The sequence below is a fragment of the Mastacembelus armatus genome, chromosome 24 (genome assembly GCF_900324485.2).
Source record: "Mastacembelus armatus chromosome 24, fMasArm1.2, whole genome shotgun sequence".
In the NCBI taxonomy this organism is placed as follows: domain Eukaryota; kingdom Metazoa; phylum Chordata; class Actinopteri; order Synbranchiformes; family Mastacembelidae; genus Mastacembelus; species Mastacembelus armatus.
In genome coordinates this window covers 13,943,881-13,956,434 of record NC_046656.1, presented here as the reverse complement: position 1 = coordinate 13,956,434, position 12,554 = coordinate 13,943,881, and the positions used below count along the sequence as shown (strand labels likewise).

The following is a 12,554-nucleotide window of genomic DNA, read 5'->3' as shown; positions in this document are numbered from 1 at the left end:
TTTTCAGAAACTGTCAAACTTTTTCAGAAATGTGCTCGTAGACGTGATGTATCTGACTCACAGAAATTAAATTGACCCAAAATATGCAAATCTGATTCTGAATGTGGGGGGACAGGACCTTTCCCTCTTTTCATCTTTTCTCTTCCTGCAGCAGCATTGCCTTGAAAGCTCAGGTGATGCTCTACCGCCCACTAGATTGTCAATCACTTTGCTCAGTTTTTTCTTTTTTTCTTTTTTTTTACTTTGGAGACATCAAACATCTCAGCTGGGGTCTTGATCAGTTCATTTTGTCAGGTGTGAAATTCACTGATGGTCGTTTGAGGCTTTGGTTCAGTGTGAAATTTTAAATATAAAATTCAGAATACAATAGTGGCTAAATACATATGTAATGAGTCATTATCCAAGAAAACATGCTACATGTGATTCAAATGTGTTCCTTACTTCAAAGTGTGTTGGTTGTAAATATCTGTCGTGGGTGCTGTCGGGTGTCATACAGCATGTGTCAGCTACAGCACTAATTTACCCCTCATTTTGAAAACATAGCGATGCAGGCAAACACATGAACATGTGTTTCTAGTGTTTTCTCCTGATTTCTGTGTTTAACTGAGACTTTTGCAGTACAGCCTTACCAACACTGCTTTGCTGGCTCATCAGTTTAGTGGAATTTCTTCTTCTTTTCCTTTCGGTTTAGTGGAACATATATAGTTTATAAGGTGGCAGCCACTGGTGTCCACAAATGATATGCTGCTAGTCATCCTGAAGTGAACCTCTGTACATCTGTGTACACGTGTGTATGTTCTTGCAGTCCTGCCACATTTTACTAACCAAAATCTTAGGGGAGCATTAATTCCACAAATTTATCTCCCTACCATGTTTTAGTCTTTGGGCACCTGCAATAACATAGCAGAGGCATGGGTCTTAGCTGTCTGACCATTGTTTATTCTTAAGTGAATGTATGGTAATGTGGAGCAGGCTGTAGTGGGTGGAGACCCTGACCCGTAGCCCAACTCCCTTCTATAATTAGGTAGCTGGGTTGTGCTATGGGTCTTAATGGAGGGCCACTCCCACACTCCAAATCAAAGGGTTGGGTGACCACACACACGTTTCACAGACAAACACACAGAAAGGCATGTATGCAACCCTTGCACACTGACTTTGTTTGCATGTGCTCTCTATTATGGCACAAATGTTTAGTAAGGACTCTAACCATAGACGTGTGTCTAAGTTTAACTGGGGTGTGTTTTACACAGCTGGGTCAGGCTAGAGTTATGTAATTTTCGACTCCTGTGCAGACTGTCAGAAGACATCTCGGTCCATTTAGCCAAACTCTTTCACACTTTTTCTCCCTCTATATTGTATTTAATTTACAAACTCAGTATCAAGTGTAGGCAGGGACTTCAAGCAAACTCACACGTGTCATATTTTCATTTTCATTACATATGGAAGCTACAGCAGGATGTGGTTTAGGATGAGAAAGTTTAGTCTTCACAGGCTGAGAAACCTGTAATCTGGTATCGCATAGTTGTAAAACATTCCAGGGCAGCAGTTCTGTAACCTTCCATCTTAGCTTTGAGTCGTGTCCCACAGTAAAGTGAAGGCCCCTCAACTTCAGCTCTGTGCCTTTCCTTCTGGCCTTACACTCAACAAGCATTCCTGTGCGGTTTTCCGCTCCCACCTCCGCCTTTTCTGGGATGTATTTTGTCCTAGGCTCTGCTTTGCTAGGTTGCCAATTTCACAAAGCCAGTGAAATGGTCTCTGCTCTAAATACATGTTTATGAAATTCCCAACGTACTATAGTATTCCTCAAGCAGGCCAACAACAAATGGAGAATTCCAAAAAGAGGAATTCTTCTGTCACAACTTGATGGGAGTTTATTACGCATTTTCTTCTAATATTATGAGCATTTAAATAATATATGCATATAATATTATAATATATATGCATATATTATTTACAGACTGAGATGTTTTCTCTGTTCTCTATGCCAAATAATATATGTCATGTATTACAGCATTCTAACCTTTTCCAACATTCAGTTTTTGACAGCTTTCTCCTTTTCTCTAATCTGGTTACAGTCAACTGAATCACTTTTCACACTTTTGGTCCAGTGTTGTCAGCAGTCCATGTTTTTTGTACTCACTAACAACAACAAATGACTCATCTTTGCACTAAAAAAAACAAAAAATCAGCTCAGCTAATGAGATGACTAATTGATGTAGGTGGAAGTGAAATTTGCTTTAACAAGTTCCTGGACAGGGGCAGTAGCTGGCCTTGTTATGTTTGCAGGTGTGTGTGTGCGTGCATGTCTGCATGTGTCCTAATGTTTAATTGAATCCTTCCCCCATGTAAATACAGACCACATAGTTTGCATCAACATGTTATAATTATAGATGAAATGCTTTGGTGTGATGTGAGGTGGAGTATTAGTATTCGTTCAGATTTTCAGTAATTAGTTCCTGTTGGATTTTTGATTCATGCAGGAAAAAAAACATTTACAGCATCAATCAGCTTCACATAGTTTTACATTTATTCTGCCATGCAAATCACATCACTTAATATTTCAGTGTGAAGTTGTGCAATATAAACTGGTATTACTTACATGTGTTGTTCAGAAAATCACAAGATAACATGTGTCGATTGGTAGAGACCTCTTGTTGTGTGCATGATAGGCTTTGATTTGCTACAGAATTTTACAGACATAAAAATCTGTTATGGGTGTGGAAGTAACAGCTGCTTACAAAACTGTCCAGCCTCATAGCACAGATTGTATATTGCAAACTGCTTCATGGAGGGTTTGACAGTTGTTGAATGTTTTTTGATATATTTGCACTGTGCACTTCTCTGGTACGCTCAGTTTCCCTGTCTATATATTCATAATAATTAAAGGCCAGCAGATGAGCAGATGGAGTGTTGTACGGTGCTGAGTGAACCTGAGGTTTTCAGACCATAGGTTACTAAACAGGTAACCACTAAGAGTGGTAGAAATCCAGCCTAAGTGTCCTGTTTTGTTCAGCTTTAGAGTCTAATATTTTTTTAATGAAGCCAGAGTCCAATAAAAGTCTTAAGGGGATCAGAGGACAATGAGGTTGATGAGTACAGCACACAGTATAGTGACTATTCAAGTTCATTTTCCTCTCTGTGGGTGGGGTGGGGCAGAGGGCAGCTGTCAGCTTATATGAGCTCCGTGCCCTGGAAAAAATTAGTTCCAATCCTCCATCCAAAACGCTAATGAGAAGCACACACGGGAGGGGGGGAGCTGTAGGTCGGTTGGTGGGGATGAGTTGTTATCCATGATGGATAACAGTAGAAGGAACAGAGACGTCTGCCTTTCTGCATCCTTACTCTGTTATGACCTCAAATGCCTTGGAAAAGATGTTCCTCCCTCAGCATTCCTCTGGAAAACTGTGTAATGTCATGAAACAGAGACAGCGACAGATGTAGAGCCTCTAAAAACCACCTGAGCGTGAGCACACGGTAGTGTCTCTGTCAGTATTTATGCATGTGGCATCTGATGAGCCACATCACACACAGGAGCCAAGAAGCACAGTAGACGTGTGTGTGTGTGTGTGTGTGTGTGTGTGTGTGTGTGTGCGCGCGTGTGCGTGTGCGCGCGTGTGTGTTTCATGGATCATTTCATGCTATTCTCATCTGTGTTCTGCATCACATTTCCACAACACAAGCAAAGGTTGTAACATTTCCTCCCTGTAAAGGGTTTTTCCCCCCACATGCTCCAGTTTTTTCTCCTGCTCTCTCTCTCTCATGGATGTACCACCTGAGAAAGCTGCTGTCTGGGTTTGGGCCTGGATTTAGAGAGTGGGCCTACGCCAGCACTGTGGGACAACCTTGAATGAGCTCCATTGTTCCCAAAATGAAAGAGCTGCCCAGTGTTTGATTTTAAAGTACAAACAGGCTACAATTCTCTTCATCTACACATGTAACACAGAGGGAGCTAAGCTGTTTTTCTTTGGGTGATTGTGATTTAGGACAGAGGGTAAGCTGCAGTGCTGAGGTGTGGGTTGTGAGGTTTTGAGTACCACCTGTTGTTTCATAATGCATTTTCCTAAAATGTAGGGTGTGGTGGGCTTCTTCTGTAGGGTGTAGAAGCATTGCATGGGGTGGAGTGGACCTTAATTGAAAGGAATCTGATTGATGTGGCAATAGCAAACTAACAAGACTGGTTTCATACAAACCAAAGCCAAAATTCAGGAGAATTAGGAAGATTTTAACTTCATCCTTTACTTTATTGAAGAAAGTACATGTTTTCTTTGGACCTTGACAACTTCCTGAACTGAGAAGAACAAAGAGGAAAATTTTGTATCCTACATGTCATATAATGATCTTTATGCCATGTCCATTTGTTCTAAAGCCTGCTGGTCTCTGAATGTTTCTAACTTGTTATACCGAGCTAATGCCAGAATCCTGACATGTATACTTTTTTGCCTTTGCAGGTCAGTCTACATATCTGGATGACCACGGACCCCCAGCTCCAAGAGTAAGCCCTTCTCACTCTGCCATTTCAGTTTCATCTCTTTTATCCTAATTTTTCCTGTCTGTCTTAACCTCCCTGTCTCAGATATAGTACGCCTACATTTCCCAGTCTGTTCAGTCCATTCATGATAAGAGTTAGGCCTGTGTGAAGAATCTGTGTGCAAACTCACTCTAAATACCAACTAGACCTGGCTGCAGTGCTACAGTAATGCTCTGAGCACACTCTCTCTCAAACGCACACGTAGCGCTGACACAGGGGCCTTGTTTTCATCCAGCTGCACGCCTGTATGCCCGTTTCTCCTCTGTGCTCCCTCTTTCTTTCGCTGCCAGCTGCTTTCTGCCCCTTGTTCATTATCTCCATGTATATTCAATCACATCTCATTTCATTACCTCATTTAACCCACCTCATCCAGCCTTTTTCAGTTCTGACTGAAGGAGTTATTGGTGTCTTTACCTTTGGTAGCAGCACATAGCATGTTCTTAACCTGAGACTTCTGGTTCTAGATTGCATACATGTTCGTTTGTGGCTGATGTGAGCAGCTGTTTGGGTTATATTAGGCCACATGTGGGCTTTGTTTGAGTTATGTGTTTACTTTGAAAAGTCTGTTCTGGCCACAAAGCCAAAGCAGGCAACCACAATGCTTGTTTCATACAGATAACAAGTGTTTTTTTTATATGAAACAAACTGCTGGATTTTTTTTTTTTTTTTGGTACCAGTGTTTTTCTGTGTTAATCATTATCTCAAACAAACGTGTTTTTCACTAAGAACAGGCTCGCTATACCAGTTTTCTGTATGCTACTGAGTCTCTGAACAGCAGTCTGTAGAATGGATGCCAAGTTGCTGCTTATTTTTCATTTCTCGTTGAACATAAAGAGGAGACTATAAAAGCTTGACTGAGTTGAGTCAACTAATTCTGAATTAGTCTTATTCATGTTATTGTCGCTTTAGAAATCATTAGGACAGAGAAAAGTCGAAAATAGATTTTTAATAGGGGGCAGGGGTCAAAATGTCTAAGAAGCAGAGAGGAGAATGACAAAGATGAATTCACTTACATTTCTTTTATTTTTGAATAAAACGGATTCCTGCTTAAATGTTTACTAGTAAGTGAATCATGTTACTACAAGTGAAAAGTACAAATTACCAGTGATTTTTAGTTGATAATAGTTGAGTCTCACAACAATAACCTTAATGTACAGCATTATGCATTATTCAGGTTATTCTGGGATGACAAAATTACTGCCCCCTCTTCTGCATGTTTTTAGGTAAAAAGAAATATTCTGCCAACAAAAGACAGTAGAAATAATAAACATAATTTGAAGGTCCTGAAGGGCCCTGAGGTTGTAATTAATATGCTGTTCTTTCTGATCCTGCTTTCACTCTGGCTCTATGACTAGAAATCTGACTATAGCTGCCATTTGCAGACTTTACTGACTACATACTGTCCAGCCTCCATTTGGGCTGACAGTGATTATACATTAGCTCTGGTAACTTTGATTGATTCCATATTTATCGTCATCTCATCTCCCAGACAAATGCAAATGTCATGTCAGTGGCAACTGCAACATCAACCACATCTCTCATTATCTTTTTGTTGACATTCTGCTGCAGTGAGACTGATCTACAGCAGAGGTCGGTCACATTACGGCATGTGAGCACAGAAGACAGAGGTTCTGGTAAATGTAGGGAAAGATTAGAAATCGAGTTGAGAGCTTGCTGTAAATGAAAGCATATGGAAAAACCACACAGCTCTCAGAATAGAATTATGAGCATATGTATGGAAGTAGTGTCTACATTTTTACACGTGCAAAATGCATTTCTAAATATCATTTTATAGAGCACATTTGTCCTAATTTCTTAGGAGACACACACACACACACATATATATATATATATATATATATATATATATATATACAAACTGAAGTGCATAATAGATTATTGGTTATTCAACAAAAGCATTTTAATCTCCATTTGTCATCTCCATGTTTTTGCATTCCATCAACAACCAGTGATTCTGAAGAAATTCAGTCAGTTTCCCATTTCCTCTGGACCATTGAAAATCAATTCATCTTAATTCACCTAGACATATTTGGATAAAAACTCCACTGCCATAGCTACTTAAAGCAGAGACTCCCTTCCTCCGGTTTGGGAGTTGAGATGAATGGATTGATCATTAATAAGAGGAAGTGCGGAAAGTCTCCTCTGTGACCTGACTCAAGCCTTAACATGCTGTTCTTCACTCAGCGTGGGATGGGGAGTTGACAGTAGAGAGTAATGAACCCAGAATCAGTCTTCCTAAAACCAGTAGAAGAACGTTTGTCCAAGCAAAGTACCGGTTAGTGCAACAGGAAGCTGTACTGCAGTTTGTACTGTGTAGTGTGTACTGTAAGTGAGCAGTAGTCTTGATATGTGGTAAACCAGGACATCTTCTCACACTTGCTATTAAGTGCTTGAAGTTGGCTGATAGCAGAATACTGTGTATTCTCTGCAAAAATAGGCAGTTCAGCTATGAGACAGAGTTCAGTTTTTTATATATATCTGCTTAACATCATGTCTGCAAATGACTCGGAACAGCCTTTGGATGTGGGCAGCATGCTCAAAAAGAAAGTGGAAGAGGGACTGTGAGAGAGGGGAGAGGTGCAGGACTCCAGACTAAGTCTGCTTGATATTGGCTCTCCAGCGCCAAAGCTGTAAATACCACAACAGCAGCCTGACTCTCGGCTGAGTAGGAGAGCCCAGGTCAGACACGCTGGAGAGCAGCCCTGTTACAAAATACTTTTTTACATCCTGGTTTGTGTATTGACAGAATCCCTTACTGGCAGACACTGTGAACACTTCTCACAGTGGGCATCAAAAATCTAAGCTGCACAGAGTGGGAACAACAATAGTGCAAACTGAAAGTTTGCTCTTTCAGTGCTGGCAATGGCAGCGGGTGATTGGACATTTGATGGCATGTTTGATATTATTCTTGTGTTATACAACACCAGGCTGTTAGAGGTCTGACAAGGTCATTTGTCATCATACCAGCAGGGAATGGTGTCCTGCAAAACACTGCATGTATTTCATCTGCCTCATTATTGTGATAAGCTGGGAAGTCTGTAGTTACTTGGCAAACACTGAGGAATGTCAGACTGCTGTCCAAAAGAACCATCTCCTATCTGCTCTAAATCATTTCCCAAAACAGTGAAATTACAGTAATTTGTTTTTATTTTTTGTCTGCTGGTCTCTAGTCAGTGCAATTATTAATACTGATTTTTTTTTAAAAATGCTTATGTATAAGATTATTTTACAGTAAGTGATGATGACGCTTCGTCCAAGCAACACAAGCTTAAGCATGTCTGTCAACAAAACTTGTAGCAGCTTGTGTGAGCACCGATTCCACCTGTGACTGGGTTCATTTGCCTCAGGATGCATCTTGCGCATTGTGTCAAATGAGTTCAACCTTTCATGATTCTGATCAGACCAAACACAAAGTGGGATCAGTGCAGTGATGATCTGTTATCAGACCAATGCTCATGACATTCTTCATTGCAGTTTTTCATCCTCTTCTTTTTCTGTCTTCTCACTCCATCCTGTTATTACTTTCCTCTGAGTTCTGGCAAACTTCCAGAGAAAGCCCTCTATATGTTTTTTTTTCTGAGCCTCTTCTTGGGTGGGACTGCTGCTTTTTGGAGGAGACAGGAAAAAATCAGCTTTTGTGTGTGTGTGTGTGTCTGTGTGTGTGTCTGTGTGTGTGTGTGTCTGTGTGTGTGTCTGTGTGTGTGTGTGTCTGTGTCTGTGTCTGTGTCTGTGTCTGTGTCTGTGTCTGTGTCTGTGTCTGTGTCTGTGTCTGTGTCTGTGTCTGTGTCTGTGTCTGTGTGAGCTCTGTGGTGTGGATACAACTGTCTGCAGCAGCAGAGCCAAAGAGGACTGAAGTTAACTGAAGATGAGTAATAATTTCATGTCTCAGTGGAGAAAGACACCAGCAGATGAAACCTCATATTCATCCTCTAACAGGCAACAAGCCAGTCAGTCATTCATTCAGCCATCTATGAAAGTAGCCAGAGTCTCCATAGATTAGACACCGACTGACACCCACTGAGCCAGCAAACTAGTTAATTTAGTCAGCCGGACTTGTTTCCAATCACACTGTCTGTGAAATATCCAAAAAATTCCACAGGGATAAGCACAATTACTATTAGTCACAGTTTCCTTCCATCTGATTTACATTCATCTGACAAGATGAGGGAAAGAGTTTTCAATAACAGAACTGTTCACTCCAGGTCATGTGTCTCTTCAGTGACCAGTCCTCCTCACTCCCATTCTTCCATTAGTTCTTTTAATTGGCTATCATTTCATTCATACTGGTACATTCACTGGGATAACCCTCAGTCTTTAAGAGGGCACTTATGTAAAACTCCTGGGCCTTCAGTGTTAGTTCCCAAATTACTGCCTTCTTGCTGACCCTGTGCTAAAGTGAATCACATGTTCAATATGCCTGTCAAACCCAACTTCCTCCTGCAAGCAGTCATTTACCATAACAAGGCTGTTTCTCAAAGTGAAGCAGTTTTTACGCACTTGCTTTGACTTTTACTGAGTATCTGAATCTTGGCTGAGCTAGTTGTTCAGTTGGTGAGTCACGACTCTGTGTGTGTGTGTGTGTCTGTGTGTGTGTGTGTGTGTGTGTGTGTGCTGTAGCTTGTGTATTTGTGACAAGACATTAAAAGGTTGCGTCATTATGATTCTGTAGAAATGCCAGCAGAATCTCTGACTCATGGGGTTCAATGAAAGAATAAGCACTGAGACATGATAAAAGCATCCATGTGTAGTTTAGAAGACATTTGTAAGAAACAGAGGTCAAAGCTCAATGAAAGAGGCAACAGACTCTAGCAAAGGTTTGAATGAATTTTCTTTTTTCCATTTGTCAGTGTTCAAATAGGAATACTATAAATACACTTAGCATACAATATAGATCCATCCATCCATCATCTATACCCATTTATTCCAAACCAGGGTCACAGGGATCAGCTGGAGCCTATCCCAGTTCTCTTTGGGCGAAAGGCAGGGGTACACCCTGGACAGGTCACCAGTCCATCACAGGGCCACATAGAGACAAACAACCTCACACACTCACACTCACTCCTATGGGCAGTTTAGAGTCACCAATCAACCTGACATACATGTTTTTGGACTGTGGGAGGAAACCAGAGTACCTGGAGAAAACCCAAAATGCAAACGTCACACAGAAACACCCCTGCCAGGTTTCAAACCAGGAACCTTCTTACAATATGGATGTGTAATAATATTCTACATGTAAAAACAATAAGCTATTCAGTTAGAGTATATACTGTACATGGAAAACCACTGGTCAATTTTATCTATTCTGTCTATTCTTTTGGTAAAGTTCTCAATGTTTACTTGTCTGTGTTTTTACAGGTGCTCCCGTTTCCCAGCCAGGTGGTTTATAATCGTGTGGGGAAGTGCGGCAGCCGGACGGTGGTCATCCTCCTGAGGCTGCTGGCTGAGAAACACCAGTTCAACCTGGTCTCCTCTGACATTCATAATAAAACACGCCTCACTAAACATGAACAGGTAAGATGACCAGGATAGTGGTGTGATGGTTGGATCCAACAGTTTAATGAGAATGGTAGAAAGTTCATGATTTTCTCATTATTCTGACGTGTAAATGAGGAACTCACTGTTTACGCATACAATTAGTTCCCTACACAAGAAGGTGGGAGCTGAATGGAGGCTTTATTAGAAACAGGTAACTGAAAACGGATCCTGTTTATTTTTTTATTAGCCATAATGTCTCATTCAGTTTGAGGATTACAACCAGCCTCTGGCCTTTTGAAACATTTTTATTATGAGTGATTTAAAGCAGAATTATATTAGAGTGGAGGCAATGACAGACAGAGGGAACCTTTAAATCGGAAAATATATTCTTATAGTTGGCAAAACGGTCTCCACCAAGTTTGTTTTTTTTTGTAGTATCTGTTCTAAGCATTTAATCATTTTATTTATAAAGCCATGGAAATATAGACATTTAAATATCCATTTTGGGGGGGTTTGACTACTACTACTACTACTACTACTACTACTACTACCACTACCCTTTGGGAAATGAAACAATACTAAAATTACCCTTTTTTAAATTGTTTTGGACCACATGGGAGCCTGTGGTCTTCAGGCTTTATACAGTCATCTGTTTATAAATACAGTAAAGTTCAGCCAGAAACCACCTAAATTTCATTCATAACTTTCACCCAGGTTTGAAGCAGTTGACTATGGTAAAATTAGAGAGGCAAACCTATGTTGTATACAAACTTATATTGTATGCGGAAATAAACTTACTTGATTTTTAGTTTGGTCATAATGAGCCCGCCAGCAATTGGGAGCTCATTCAGTGTTTTGTCATTTGAGTGTGAGAACAAAAGCTAAAGGATGAGGAATGTCCTTTTATTATTTCCTGGAAAATCTTGAAGACATGAGTGTTGGCTTTACAGAGGAAAACCTGCTTTTGTTTAAAAAAAAAAAAAAAAAAAAAAAACCCACAGTCTTTCGAGACACTAAGACGTGCTGGCCTGTGCCAGCGGGAATGCCAACACGAATACTAATGTGCATAAAGCACAGCTAAATGCCACTATTTTTTATTGTATAAGCTTCCTCTTCGGACTCCTCTAACCCCAGGGATGTTTTATTTTTATAAGAAAAACAAATAAATAATGTAAAAAAGATTTTCCAACTGCATTAGGACCAGATTGACTGGGCACTGTGTTTTGATGCTAACGGAGTCCAAACGGTAATTCCCCAACAAGCCTCGGTTTAGCAGGAAAGCTTATTTCCACCAGATGATTTGGGCTCGGGCCCCTGTGAGAGCAACCAGCAATTGCGCTGAAGTTATTTCGCTGCAGCTCATTGATGGAATACACACGCACAGTCTGCAAATAAAAAGTGCTCATAATAGACAGTGACCACTTTCTGACTGTTTATATGACATTTATGCTTTTGTATGGTACTACCTGTGCACTTACCAAAACTCTACAACTATTTGATTACTATTATTATTACTGATATATAAGCATTGATGCAGAGCTCAGGTTTTGTAGTTTGTTCCAGAAAATGGGTTTTTACTAAGTGCTAATTATATTGTTAGCAGGTTTAAGAAAAAAATAACTATAACTGGAAACTGTATTATTAGAATAAAAAAATGTGTTTGCCTATGGAATATAGTCAAATGCAGTTACAAAAATGTAACCTAGATTTCCAGCACTTGAATATCTTAACATTAAACTTAAATACAGCACTTGGGTGAATGTAATTTGTAGCTTTGCACTACTGAGGTTATACTGCTATGCTCTGCTGCTGCTCTGTAGCTGACCTCAACCTCTGACATTCCCTGATGGGGGCACAAGAAATGAGAACTTTCTAAGTCAGTGATTTCCAGTGGAACTTAATGGAAAACGAATTTGATTCCTCTGAACCAGCACAAGGCCGGGCATCCTCATCTATACTTCTGTCAATGATATTTCCCACCTTCTTTAGTCATTTGAGTGAGAGAGGGACTTAGCTGATGTGTGTTTGTGTGGGAGTCTTGCAGCGATGACTCACATCCTCACATGACATTACAGCATCCTTTAGGAATAATCTGCTGCGCACCACTTGTGGATAGTCAACAGCAGAGGCTAAATATGTATAACCATTACTGACCAATTTGATGTAAATGTTAGGCCAATATTGAAACAGCTTCTTGTTTACCCATCCATCAAACCCTGAAGTGCTGGCTGCACACACAGTGACACTACACCATTAGATTCATTAACTTTCCAGACATAAAACATCTCTGTGAATGGTCTCAAGTAATGCTTCTTAGAGAGAGTGTAGGCATTCCAGTGTCTGTGCTAAAGAGCCTGTAATGTGTGTCTGTGTTTGTGTGTTCATTTGCTTGTGTTTGTGTATGTGTTGACTTATGCAGATGCAGGCGTGTGTCGCCTAAGTTTAGAGATGCTGGTCTCATCAGTTGTGGTTCTGGCTCAGGGGTGCAGTTCGTTGGACCATATTCCTGCTGGCTCTCCTAGTAGTCTGC

The 12,554-nt window shown here is 40.4% G+C and overlaps 1 protein-coding gene across 1 annotated transcript in view; it reads left to right on the top strand.

Moving 5' to 3' along the window:
* usta (uronyl 2-sulfotransferase a) overlaps positions 1-12,554 on the top strand; it is a 45,385-nt gene that overhangs the window by 20,301 nt on the left and 12,530 nt on the right. Inside the window, exons 2-3 of the mRNA XM_026319064.2 lie at positions 4,449-4,492; positions 9,905-10,060. Coding sequence (XP_026174849.1) covers positions 4,449-4,492; positions 9,905-10,060 — 200 coding nt within the window. The remainder of the gene's footprint in view (positions 1-4,448; positions 4,493-9,904; positions 10,061-12,554) is intronic.